Source organism: Oncorhynchus keta, chromosome 9 (genome assembly GCF_023373465.1).
Source record: "Oncorhynchus keta strain PuntledgeMale-10-30-2019 chromosome 9, Oket_V2, whole genome shotgun sequence".
Lineage (NCBI taxonomy): Eukaryota > Metazoa > Chordata > Actinopteri > Salmoniformes > Salmonidae > Oncorhynchus > Oncorhynchus keta.
Genome location: NC_068429.1, coordinates 16,452,451 through 16,465,595, shown reverse-complemented (window position 1 = coordinate 16,465,595; position 13,145 = coordinate 16,452,451). Strand labels below are relative to the sequence as shown.

The 13,145-nt window shown below is 43.1% G+C and overlaps 2 protein-coding genes across 7 annotated transcripts in view; one reads left to right on the top strand and one right to left on the bottom strand.

Annotated features, from left to right (window-relative positions):
• Positions 1 to 13,145, bottom strand: part of LOC118387363 (DNL-type zinc finger protein) — a 61,949-nt gene that overhangs the window by 45,742 nt on the left and 3,062 nt on the right. The window contains exons 1-4 of one of the 6 annotated variants that reach the window (XR_008142831.1): positions 5,630 to 5,776; positions 5,466 to 5,531; positions 3,897 to 4,036; positions 1,909 to 2,168 (exon numbers count right to left, since the gene is read on the bottom strand). The gene's annotated coding sequence lies outside the window, so the exon portion shown is untranslated. Of the gene's footprint in view, positions 1 to 1,908; positions 2,169 to 3,896; positions 4,037 to 4,765; positions 5,146 to 5,465; positions 5,777 to 13,145 lie in introns of those variants that run through there. The other 5 variants (XR_008142830.1, XR_008142829.1, XR_008142827.1 and 2 more) reach the window with 5 other exon arrangements.
• Positions 5,287 to 12,728, top strand: LOC118387360 (uncharacterized). The gene is made up of 9 exons (XM_035775639.2): positions 5,287 to 5,493; positions 5,959 to 6,137; positions 7,377 to 7,481; positions 7,620 to 7,769; positions 7,986 to 8,225; positions 9,628 to 10,003; positions 10,219 to 10,460; positions 10,971 to 11,146; positions 11,416 to 12,728. The coding sequence occupies exons 1-9, from the start codon at positions 5,373 to 5,375 to the stop codon at positions 12,278 to 12,280; spliced, it is 2,454 nt and encodes an 817-aa protein (XP_035631532.2). The 5' UTR covers positions 5,287 to 5,372; the 3' UTR covers positions 12,281 to 12,728.

Sequence of the window (13,145 nt, the reverse complement as noted above, 5' to 3'; positions counted from 1 at the left end):
GAAAGGAGGAAGGAAAAAGCCAGGGACGAAGAGCTCAAAAAGTGGGAAAAGAGGCAGAAGAAATTGAATGAGGAGGAAAGGAAAAGGACAGAAAATATGGAAAAAAACAAGTTAGAGGAGCAGAGGAAAAGGGAGAAGGCAGAGATGAAACTAAAGATTGAACATGAGAAAAAGAGACAAGAGCAAGAGAAAAAAGAGAGAGAAAAAGAAAGAAAGCAGCAGGAGATGCAACAAAAGGCCCGTGCAAAAGAAGAGAAAAAGAGGGCAGAGGAAGAGAAAAAGATGGAGAAACAGAGGATGGAGGAGGAGAGGAACAGGGAAAAGGAGAGAATGAAGGTGTTGGAGATGCAGCAAAAGGCACGAGAGAAAGAAGACAAGAGGAGGAAAGAGGAACAGAAAAGGAGATTGAAGATACAGCAGGAACAAGAGAAGGAGGAACAGAAAAGGCAGACAAGGATACGGGACGAGGATAAGAAGAGAGCAGAGCTTCAAAGAATAAAAGATCACGAGGCCAGGTTCAAAATGGAGATGGAGAAACTGTATGAGAGAGAAGAGAGGAATGCACAGATTGAAAGAGAAAAGAGGCGTGCGCTGTGTCAGAAAAAAGGACAGACACAGAGAGCAAAACAGGTGGTGGCATACGAGGTCACAGCGTCTACATCTGACGCCTCTGTGCGGAGGGAAGAGAGGGAGCAACGTCCAGAGACCGCTCACGCACAGTCTGCAAAGAGGAGAACAAGGAAGAAGCAGAAGAAAGCGGCGGACGAGGCATCGACAACTTTTCAGTAGATGACAAAAGAAAGGGAGCAGACAAAAGAAGAAATGTACAAGTCAATGCTCCTAGGTATGTTGATAGATGTAAATAAACAACAAATGAGTTTGTTTTAAAGAGTAAAAATAATCAAAAAAACGATAAAATAAGTAAAAGGAGGAACAAATTATAAGGAAGCCAGGCCTGAGGGTGAAGAGGAGGAAACATGAGAGAGGAGGAAGAGAGACCAGAGTGGTTTATCAGGAGGGAAGTAGGAGATATAGAAGTAGAAGATATAGAAGGACCATGGGATAAAAGGTAAATGAGATTAGCAGTAAAGAAGAGCAGCCAAAGAAACAGATCTGTTGAAGCATTAATTGGAAAGGATGGGAGGGTTGGAGGAGGAGCACAGCTGGATGACTACATTAGGTAAGTGTTTACTATCAAAGCCTGTTCTCTGTAGAAAACTGTATTAGTGTTGATAGAAGTATGTTTAGGTAATGTTGTTCAACTCAAACACTACAATTCCTGATCTCATGTGATTATTCACCTCAAGTGAGTGGGCTTTCGGATGTTTTTTTTCCTGAAACAGATTGTGGGGTATGAGGTCTGTTGAAGCATCAATAGGAAAGGATGAAAGGGAGGGAGGCAGGAAGAGGAAAACACAGAAGAGCAGATGAGGTAAGTGCTTGGGCTTGTGATGAGAGGATAGGGGCTCCACAACTGGGGTTCATGATTGAACATTTTCAGACTAATGTATTACTGTGAATCCCATTCGTTCAATGTCTGTTTGATTAATTCCTGGCGGAATAATTGTTTTACAGGAGCACTCTATGTTCTGATTCCATGTGGATTGACAGCATTGCTTTCATGTGCTGCTGGAGGACATCATGGAGGAAGAGGGAGAGGGTCTATGATAGGCAGTTTGCCATGGCCCTAAATGGGCCTTTGAATGTTAATTCTTCCTGCTTCATATCATACAACTTTACAATAAAAATGAATTGCAAGCATCAGCCTTTTCTGTTTGAGTGTGATCAGTGCAGTAGTAGTAAGATTGGTGTAAACCCAAGGAATATTCTGGCAGTAGTGTTCAGTTGGTATAACATAGTGTGATAAGAAATTATCAACATCTTATGAAAACAATATGGAGAAAGAAATATCAAAAGAAGTGTTACATTTACTTAGTAATAGCAATTTTTCCCCTCATAGAGAACGATGTCCTTGTTGTGCGCACACACACCCACAGAGAGTTAGTCATGGTTTCCCTGAGTCATCAGACTCTGGTGAAGGTTTCTTTGCATCTTGAGCAGTCTGTGTTGTATCCTTGCCGGACTCCTCTATAACAATCTCGAAGGCCGCCTCTTCTTCTCCCCTCTTCACTTTCTCCCCTTTCGCTGCAAGGATTTCCTCAATGTTCCTGTCGGAAAAATAACCAACATGAATAATAAAAAAGAATGATTCAGGAATAATACTCATCTGAAGGAGGCTACACACTTCATGCAAACAGAGCAAAGGAGCATCGTACCTAGAACTGTGTGAGAAAATGATGCTGCATTTGCGTGAAGTGTGTAGTGCCCTTTAGTCCACACAAACGTTACAACCTATTAATAAGGGATTTACTTATGATTCACTATGACTGCAGTTCCATTTCTCTTCTGTGCATATCACTATCAATAGGGATAATACATATCCTTGTAACACAGTCGTGGCCAAAGGTTTTGAGAATGACACAAATATTAATTTCCACAAAGTTTGCTGCTTCAGTGTCTTTAGATATTTTTGTCAGATGTTACTATGGAATACTGAAGTATAATTACAAGCATTTCATAAGTGTCAAATACTTTTATTGACAATTGCATGAAGTTGATGCAATGAGTCAATATTTGCAGTGTTAACCCTTCTTTTTCAAGACCTCTGCAATCCACCCTGGCATACTGTCAATTAACTTCTGGGCCACATCCTGACTGATGGCAGCCCATTCTTGCATAATCAATGCTCAGAGTTTGTCAGAATGTGTTTCTTTGTTTGTCCACCCGCCTCTTGAGGATTGACCACAAGTTCTAAATGGGATTAATATCTGGGGAGTTTCCTGGCCATGGACCCAAAATATTGATGTTTTGTTCCCCGAGCCACTTAGTTATCACTTTTGCCTTATGGCAAGGTGCTCCATTATGCTGGAAAAGGCATTGGTCGTCAGCAAACTGTTCCTAGATGGTTGGGAGAAGTTGCTCTCGGAGGATGTGTTGGTACCATTCTTTATTTATGGCTGTGCTCTTAGGCAAAATTGTGAGTGAGCCCACTCTCTTGGTCTCAGGATGCTTTACTGTTGGCATGACACAGGACTGATGGTAGCGCCCACCTTTTCTTCTCCGGACAAGCTTTTTTCCGTATTCCCCAAACAATCGGAAAGGGGATTGATCAGAGAAAATGACTTTACCCCAGTTCTCAGCAGTCCACTTGCACGCACACCTGCCTGCTGCCATTCCTGAGCAAGCTCTGTACTGGTGGTGCCCCGATCCCACAGCTGAATCAACTTTAGGAGACGGTCCAGGGGCTTGCTGGACTTTCTCTGGGGGCCCTGAAGCCTTCTTCACAACAATTGAACTGCTCTCCTTGAAGTTCTTGATGATCCGATAAATGGTTGATCTTACTGGCAGCAATATCCTTGCCTGTGAAGCCCTTTTTGTGCAAAGCAATGATGACAGCACGTGTTTCCTTGCAGGTAACCATGGTCAACAAAGAAAGAACAATGATTCCAAGCACTACCCTCCTTTTGAAGCTTCCAGTCTGTTATTCAAACTCAATCAGCACGACAGAGTGATCGCCAGCCTTGTCCTCGTTAACACGGGTGGGAGTGTTGACATCACTGACATGTCAACTGGTCCTTTTGTGGCAGGGCTGAAATGCAAGTGGAAATGTTTTGGTGGGATTCAGTTCATTTGCATGGCAAAGAGGGACTTTGCAATTAATTGCAATTCATCTGATCACTCTTCATAACATTCTGGAGTATATGCAAATTGCCATCATACAAACTGAGGCAGCAGACTTTGTGAAAAATAATATGTGTCATTCTCAAAACCTTTGGCCACAACTGTAGAATGCATGCATGTAAAATGTTCAGACCTATATTAACTTGGCTACCAACCTCTTTCCCTTCAGATCAGAGAACCAACCCAAGTTGTCAGCAATAATGTGGTGTTTTTCACATCCTGTGCAGGTCACTAGGACAACACCTTTATGATAGGCTACCTTGGATATCCTCTTCGTTGACCTGGTTGAGCACACCTGCATACAGATCATTTACAGTCAAATAATGATACAGTTCATTAGAAGAGTCTGGGTGAATCTGAACTTTATAAAACTATCCATATAATCGTATTCATTATTATCTAAAAGGCAAAACTGATCTTTTCAGTTTGCTGCAGCAAGTGACAGAAACAAGCTGCAAATAAACACTCAACCTGGACAGTTTGATCTCAATCTCTTCATTCAAAGACTCAATCATGGACACTCTTACTGACAGTTGTGGCTGCTTTGCGTGATGTATTGTTATTGCGATGTGTGTTTTGTCCTATATTTATATATATATATTGTAATGACACAGGCAGGGAGCAGGTCTCGAACAATTGACCTTCTAACCCGAAGTCCAGCACGCTATCGTCCAGCACGCTCGTGCGGCAGAGTCGATTTCCGCAAAACCCACATCACAACGACAGTACATGTACATTTTTATATATATATATTTTTTTATCCCAGCAGAAGGTATTTTGCCTTTTGGTAGGCGGTCATTGTAAATAAGAATGTGTTCTTAACTGACTTGCCAAGTTAAATAAAAATAAATACTAAATAAAAATCCATCACACTCCTACTCTGAGATGTTTTGTGGATACCGGCCCTGAGTACCAGTGTTTTGATAACCTCACCAACCAAATCTTGATTGCCAAATCATGCTACGACTGTCACTGTAGAAACATGATGTAAAAAATAACTTCCATTTAAAATCTCAACCATTACCTTGCATGTGTAAACCAAGTGGTAATGCGTTGAATGAATCTTCCCAATAGAATCGCTGCAGACGTGTGTTGTGGTAGAGAATTTATGTCGAGGTACGTCTCTTCGATACTGACTGAAAGCTACTGGCAAAGTCGGACCACTGCTGTGTCTTGACTGTGAAGAGGACCATTGACTGGTCCCTGATGCAAGCGGTTGTACGTGCAGTAGTCTTGTCCTTGATAACTGAGTCCATGATCTCGACAAAGTATAACTTGTATGCCAAAATATACGACTCGTAACCCGGATTGTATTCTGTTGAAACATTGAGGAAAATTGCTACGAAAATATTTAAAATACGGTACCGTCAAGCGTGTTGTCCTCAACGTGATTGAGTCGCAATCTAATGACGTGTAAGAAAACGGTTGATTGGTTTCGAATAGAAGCCAATCGTTTGTTTCCATTTTAGTGACGGAACTCGCATTACACCAATGAGAAACCACCATTTTAAGAAGGCGGGTCTATTGATCCGCACGTGAACCAATTAAATAATCGCAAATATTACCGCTTTAGTTTAGCTAGCGACATTTTTTGAATGTTTATATGTATTGGTAACAGATTATAAATAAAAATGAGCGACGAAGCTGTATTTGAAACAATTGAAGAGGTCAATAAGCATATCTCACACGTGGAAGAGTCAACCTGTGTGAAATATATTTCTTACCGTGTGGACAAGCGATTCAATGACCAAGGTAAACTAGCTCTCGACGTTAGCCAAAGAGTGTGTTGCCTGTAGGAAACGTGCATTGATCAAGCTGCAGAATGCGCAAACAATCACCAGAGTAACATGGCTATCTTTCAGCAGTTCCATACTATTTAGCTACCTACCTACATTGATTGATTAATAATCTTATGTAGTGATGTAACCTCCACAAACTACTGGTGTATTCATTAGTCGGATTCGATTGCAAACGTTTTTGTGTTGCATTTTGCAACGGAAACAGTTTACTCCAAACATAAAACGCTTTGCAACGAAAACGTAGTTTTCTATTGGACACATTCAGGTAAGTCCCTCCCCGTTTTAGTTTTGTTTGGTTCCTAGAAAGTAAACGGCTTCCGTTGACAAAACGTTTTGCAACAGAAAATGTTTCGCTGCAAATCAAACTAACCAATACACCTCTGGACTCATTGCTCTTTCAATGTGTTCTGCTAAACAGGTTGGAAACCACAGGACCACAAGAACCGGTTATACTGGGAATGGAAGTACGGCAAGGGTACTCCCTGTATCCCCTTTGACAGAGTACCCTTCATGTTCATCGGTCACAAACTGATGGGATGCCACAGGGGCCGGGCAAAGTGTGGATTCAAGAAGAGGCAGGAACTTGAGGATCAAAGGGTGCTACTATCTATGATATTCTGAAATGGTTCAAGTGTTCCATGTAAGCTACAGATTGTTACACCAGATAATGTGATGAACAATATTTTTGCTATCCATTACTGGGAGTTACAGGTTAGATACCGTTTGGTGTAGCACAGAGAATTTTCCTCCAACCTTATATTGGCAATGCTGTCTAGGTCCTTAAATATTTGGTTAGATCACATTATCAGGTGTAACAATCTGTAGCTAGGATGTATTTTGCATCTACATTTACATTACATTTAAGTCATTTAGCAGACGCTCTTATCCAGAGCGACTTACAAATTGGTGCATACACCTTATGACATCCAGTGGAACAGCCACTTTACAATAGTGCATCTAAATCTTTATAGACCTGAAACAAATTAATTAGGGCACTAAGGAAAAGCGTTAAAAAGCATTGTGCAACTGAAAATGTAAAGGACTTTTCTTATTGGAGTAAAGGTTGTCCCTCCCTATTTAATTACATTTTCTTCCATATGGTGCCTAATGAATACGACCCTGGTTCCATCAATGCTTCTAGGTAGTTGAGGTTCACAACCAATCTCAACAATTCCATTCTTACCTACCACTCATTTTCTCAAATCTTCAAAAAGTTCTACAGCTGCACCATTGACAGCATCCTGACTGGATGCATCACAGCTTGGTATGGCATCAACTTTGTATCCGACCACAAGGCGCAACAGAGGGTCGTGCGTACGGCCCAGTACATCACTGGAGCAGTGCTACCTGCCATCCAGGACCTCTATACCAGGCGGTGTCAGAAGAAGCCCCTAAAAATGATCAGACTCCAGCCACCCATGCCATAGACTGTTCTCTCTGCTATAGCACGGCAAGCGGTACCGATGCAACAAGTCTTGAGCCACGTCTACCTCCAAGCCTTGACTGCTAAATAGTTAATCAAATAGCTACCCGGACTATCTGCATTGACCCTTTGACTCATCACATACGCTGATGCTACGGTTTATCTATCCTGTTGGCTAGTCACTTTACCTCTACCTATATGTACATATCTACCTCAATAACCTCGTACCCTTGCACATCGACACAGGTACACCGTGTATATAGCAAAGTTATTGTTACTCATTGTGTATTCATTCCTTGTTATTGTTTTTCTGTTATTTTACTTTGTTGTTGGGAAGGGCCTGTAAGCATGTCACTTTTACACCAGTTGTTTACTAAGCATGTGACAATTAACATTTGATTTTGATATTTCAGGAAAAAGATGGCAAGGAAAAAAGAAACCTGTTGCTGAAAACCAAGAAAGTAGCATGCCCTGCTGTGTTCACAATCAGCCGTATTGTGAAGTTCCCTGGATTCAAGGTACGGGTGAAACTGTGTTTATGTTTATTATGTAACTCCAGTGACCGTGCACCACAGTCAACATTAGAATGCACATCAGACTAATATACATAATTATATCTGTGTGTGTGTGTGTGCGCTCGCTCCATACTGCATCAGTTGGAGAAGGACACATCACGGTTGAGGAGGGTCATGTCTATTTCCATCAAACAAGCTCTCCAGACAGACCCAGCCTCAGTGCAGTGGAAGATACAGTATTTCCTCAAAATACCCAGTGTCACTGACCACAAGGGCCATCCTATTGGAAAGGTATTACTATGTTATTACTATACTATGACCATGGGATCTATTGCATTGGACTCTCTTTAGGCTACATAATTAGTATCTGTATGTCTGTTCGGGAACACAGATGTAATAAAACCTTGATCTCTTAAAATTCCCTGTGGAATACAAGTATCTGACCCTGTAACAGTGGTTAGAGGTATTTTCTCCCTACTTAACAAAAGCCACTCCTCGTTCCCTCAGGGTGCAGATCAGATGGACGACAGGGTCAAAGGTTACATCCGAGCGTTGGTGCAGCAGGGGGTGAGGAAGGTGAAGGAGGTAAAGAACCAGATGGTCCAGTACGTGCGGACGGAGCTGTTCCAAGACACGACCCCGCCGCCGCTGAGGCGCTTCTTCCCCACAGAGAAAACCATCCATGCCGTCATGGCTCAGGTCATCGCGGAAGAACACTACAGTAAAATAGACCTGGTCAACCTGCTGGTGAGAAGGCTGTGCTGCACTATCATTCCCACCTATTCATCAGATATTTGGATTGTCTTCTGAGATAAGGCCATTGGGGCTGGTGGTTTTATCTGTATGATTTCACTGCAATTTATGAACAGTTTGTATGCATGTCACCCACATTCTTTGAAACACTTGTTTAAAGGGGCATTTTACTCGCTATTGTTTCATTAGTCTTTTTGATATAGTCCCAAAACATTCTGCATGTTAACATTCATGCTTTCAGTATATATTGCTTTCAGTCTCCTGATGCCCAAAATCAAGCAAGTGAATATGTTGGGTAAGGACAAACCGACAGTTGTGCTGAGCACATGAGGCATTCATACATTATATTCTTCTACAATCAATAGGTAAATATCAAGAATTGAAATGACAATTGAATAGCTTCCCAAATCCCAGTCTGTAGCTTTCAGTTTGGATGATTGTGTGTTAGTGCCTGTTTCTGTGCATGATAGAAAGAGACTTGACGAGGCTTTATCATACAATTCAGGAACGCACATGCAGAGTTTTCCATGGATTCAAGAAAAATGAAAATTCATAACATCTTTGTGGTGCGTTATCCTTACATGGGAAGAGCAGAAAGCCACTGAAAATGTTTGTCATCAGCCCAGATCCTGGAGTCTTTCCAGAGACTCCTTTCTCCACCAACAAAGGTTGTGTTTACTAATTGATCTTTACACATCAGATCTTTTTCAGAACTGATCTGATTGGTCAAATGACCAATTAGTAAAAAAAAAAGATTAGAACTGGGCTGCCTGTCTAAACGCAGTCACTGAATTGGATACATAGTCATTGCCTCCATTGCGATTGTATCTATATTTTTGTAATTTAGCAGACGTTCTCATCCAGAGTGACTTACATGAGCAATTAGGGTAAAGTGCCTTGCTCAAAGGGCACAGACAGATTTTTCACCTAGTCGGCTGATTCTAACCGGCAACCTTTCTATTACTGGCCCAACGTTCTTAACCGCTAGGCTACCTGCCACCTTACATGTTGACAGTAGATGCTGGCCATTATTATTTAAATCTACAACAACAACTGGGTTGAGTGGTGTCATTCTCTCGGACCCCAACACTTTCTCCCTGAGCCCTTTCCCCAGACAGAACTGCTTTTTAGAAAGTATGTAGTCTGAAACTTCTACACACTTGGAGCACAGATAAATATTACTCCATGACACGTCATTGGGGTTGTTTAAGTTCATGGGAATATCACTGCTGTGGTTTAGAATAAGACAGACATGTTATCGCAAAAGTCAAGGTGCACAACCATATATAAAGCTCACGCTGGCGCAAAAAGGAGTTTGGTTAGCACTGAAATAATTGAAAGGACGCAAAAGTTTCACCTCAGCTATTAATCATAACAACCCCCCCCCTCCTCTTAGACCTTGGCAGAGAATTGGAAGGCAGAAGCTCCTAGAATCAACTTCCTGCTTAGGGTTCAATCAGAGGTCGAGAACCTGTTGCTCTGCTACCAGACGGACTGGCAGCGGCAGCTGCTTAGGCAGTATGGCAAGGAGGTGTGCTTCCTGGACGCGGCCTATAAGAGGACGCGCTTCCCCCTGCCACTCTTCTTCCTGTGCGTGCGCACCAATGTGAGCGTGGCGCCGGTGGGCCTGTTTGTCGTGCAGTCGAGGAGCGCCGAAGCCTTGGGAGAGGCGCTGGGGGTGTTCAGGCAGTGGAACCGGGGCTGGAGCCCAGCCTACATCCTCACTGAACACTGCCCTGTGGAGATGAAGGCGGTGGAGGCAGCATTCACAGGTGAACAGTGGTGAGGTTTTAATGTTAGCTATGAGGTGGGAAAAGCAAGTTAGCTTCATAATGTGCTCTCAGCACTGTTGGCTGTGAGTTTCAGGATTTTCTTTTGAAAAGACCTGTTGGTCAAGAAAATTTTTAATCTGTTACAATCTCTAAATACTAGAACATTAGGGGGTTAGAATTAGCTAATTACGGACTGTTTCTCATTCCAATCTCAGGTGCTCAGGCAGTCTTCAGCGATCACCTGCGGGAGAGGACCTGGACCAAGTGGCTAAGCAACCGGTCCCGAGCCATCACCAACCAGGAGGGGATCTTTGATATGATGAAGGCCATCGCTGGTGCCCTTACCAGAGAGCAACACCAGGGGGCAGTAGAACTACTACAGCAGAGCCCCATCTGGTTGGAAAAGAGACAACTTTTCAAGAACTGGTTCACTAACAAGTGGCTGTCAGAGGAGAAGGTTTGTAGTGCACATGTCAATTACTGAAATCATAGGGGCAATGGGGTCAGGTCCTGGACCTGCTGTGTCATAACCTGCGTATTAATGAAGGTCAGGGTAGTTAGACAGAAAACAGATCTCAGACCTGTGCTTAGAGGTACTTTCATCCTGTTTAACAGTAACAGTAGCAAGTGTGTTATGTTTTTGCTAGCTGAATCCGTGATACAGTATCTAGCAATAGATCCATAATTTTAATTTTACCTTTATTTAACCAGGCAAGTCAGTTAAGAACAAATTGTTATTTTCAATGACTGCCTAGGGTTAACTGCCTGTTCAGGGGCAGAACGACAGATTTGTACCTTGTCGGCTCGGGGGTTTGAACTTGCAACCTTCCGGTTACTAGTCGAGCGCTCTAACCACTAGGCTACCCTGCCGCCCCATAATATGCTAGCTATAGGTCCATAATGTGCATCCTAGTCTAATGATGGCGCATACAGAGTTAGCTACATGCTCTTGTTTTTGTTCATTCAGAGATGGGCGAACGCTGTGAGGGTTGATATTGTCAACTTTGTGTCTATGGTGAACGGAGGTCTGGAAATGCAGAGCGACTTTTTCACACATAATAACATGAAGGTCCATAAAAAAGACACCCTGAGCCAAATGCTACAGTTTCTTGTTGACGACTACTTCCCACAGATGCACCAAAGGTAAGTTTGTTTTAGAATAGGATTCAATGTCATTTAGAATAGTATTTGCTGTCAAAAGTGATCTTCTGTTGACATATCTGCTAAATTTATGCCATACACCATATAATTTACAGTGCTTATCTTCTGCATTGGGGTTAAGATGTAGGATGTGGACTCATCTTGACATTTGACTACTTTTGTAAACTTTTATTTTGGAGTGTAATTCCCCTTTAATGTAAGTGTTTTGATGTTTGGTCAGTCAAAACCTGCTACACTCCCTGAACCTCCAGGTACACAGACCTCAACAGCCAGTCCTCTGGCGAGTACAACCTCAACCCCACTGTGCCTCCGTTCCTGTGGCATCGCCCTTGGAGTGTGGTGGCCCTGGTGATGGACAACATGTCTGCGGCCCTGCAAGACCCCGACATCGTGGTGGAGCAGGCCAGCGACACCGCCGACGGCACCTTCCGGGTGAAGAGTCGGGCAGAGACCACGGCAGCGCGGTCCTACTCGGTCAGCTTCGGGTCAGAGTCCACCTGGCCCTCCTGTGAGTGTGAGGTGTGGAGGGACCAGCGCCTGCCCTGTGAACACTTCTGTCACGTCTTCAGGTCTGAGCCTAATTGGACCTGGGAGCACCTGTGTCCCAAATACAGGGACCACCCTCTGCTCACGCTGCATTCACAGACCACTCACACAACAGAGGAGATGGAGGAAGCCCTCAATGGTCTAATGCATCTCTCCCCAGCTTCCCCAGTCTCTCTTCAGTGGGATGGGCCTGAAGAAACAGTGCCACTGGTGCAAACGCCACAGTTACAACTGCATAGCATACAATCACAGTGGGTGGCCCCACAGGGTCTGCGGGAGAGGGAGGAACTGCAAAAGGAGGAACTGCAGAGGGAGTGTGTGGTCAAACTCAAATCCATCATGGAGAATGTGAGCGGGATCAACGACATTGACCACCTACGGGAGCTCAGGCAGAAACTGGACGTTCTCCAGGCTCAGAGTGAGGCCATGCTGGTTCAGAAGGACGCTAGCGTCAAAACAGTTACCACCCCCACGGGGAAGAGAAAAAGGGCAGGGATGGAGATTATCGTGGCCATGCCCAAACGCATCAAAGTGCTCTCCCGGGTTGATGTAGAAAATGTTCAGAAATAGCTTTCTTCTAAAGAGGGAAAATAAAGAATGTTCAGTATTAAGGCAACTCTGCCACTTAACTTGTGGGTTGTTTTTATGTAGTATTTAGTGTTGTCCTACACAATTTGTATACTTTTTTTAAATTGAATGTCTATTGCCTCCCTTTGATGAGCAAAACTGGAAATTGCTTGTCTGACGTTTTAAGTAAGATCCCTGAGATGACTAATAAAATAATTAGTCAGTCATTTATTCGTCTATATAACCCCTATGTAGTGTTCTGATCATGAACTCCGTTATATGTAAGTAACTCTGGTTGTCTTCATCTAACAAAGGTCTTTTTGTTAGGATGTGGTGACATTGTATCCAGTTCTGGGTCAGCTTGATTTAAGGCACTGCGCAGGTTCACAAATCTTCCCATAACAAATTAATAAATCAGTTACTGCACAGTGGTTTGGAAGTTAAGGTTATTTATTTTGTGATCGGATAATACGCACATTCGCTTGCTTAACCTGATGAGTAACTGGCATCAATCAACGCATTTCCCTTAAGTGAATTAATTACGTCATTATTTCAGCTTTCCAGGGGCTCAAGTGTGTACGATGAAGCAGAGCCGTCTCAGCTAGCACCGGATGTTGTGATGGGCGCATAAATGCACATCATTTCTACGTTACAAAATTGTATGGATTGACCTCAAACGCCTCTACTATATGGGCAGTGGTTCCCAATAGTTTAGCTAGCTAGCTGTGCCCAGATACCGCAGTGTGAATATAGCCAGACAATTATTCGCCAATCGAAATCCCGATCACACTTGTAGGCGATGTCATGGCAACGTTGGCAAGCTAAACTCGTAGAAACCAATACAAACCCTTGCTGATGCTATGTTGTG

Excerpts from the sequence above, each read along its gene's own strand:
- LOC118387360 (XM_035775639.2), top strand. The coding sequence starts at position 5,373 with ATGAGCGACGAAGCTGTATTTGAAACAATTGAAGAGGTCAATAAGCAT. Across the intron at positions 7,770-7,985 it reads AGGGCCATCCTATTGGAAAG|GGTGCAGATCAGATGGACGA; the intron begins GTATTACTATGT and ends TCGTTCCCTCAG. Across the intron at positions 10,004-10,218 it reads GGTGGAGGCAGCATTCACAG|GTGCTCAGGCAGTCTTCAGC; the intron begins GTGAACAGTGGT and ends TTCCAATCTCAG.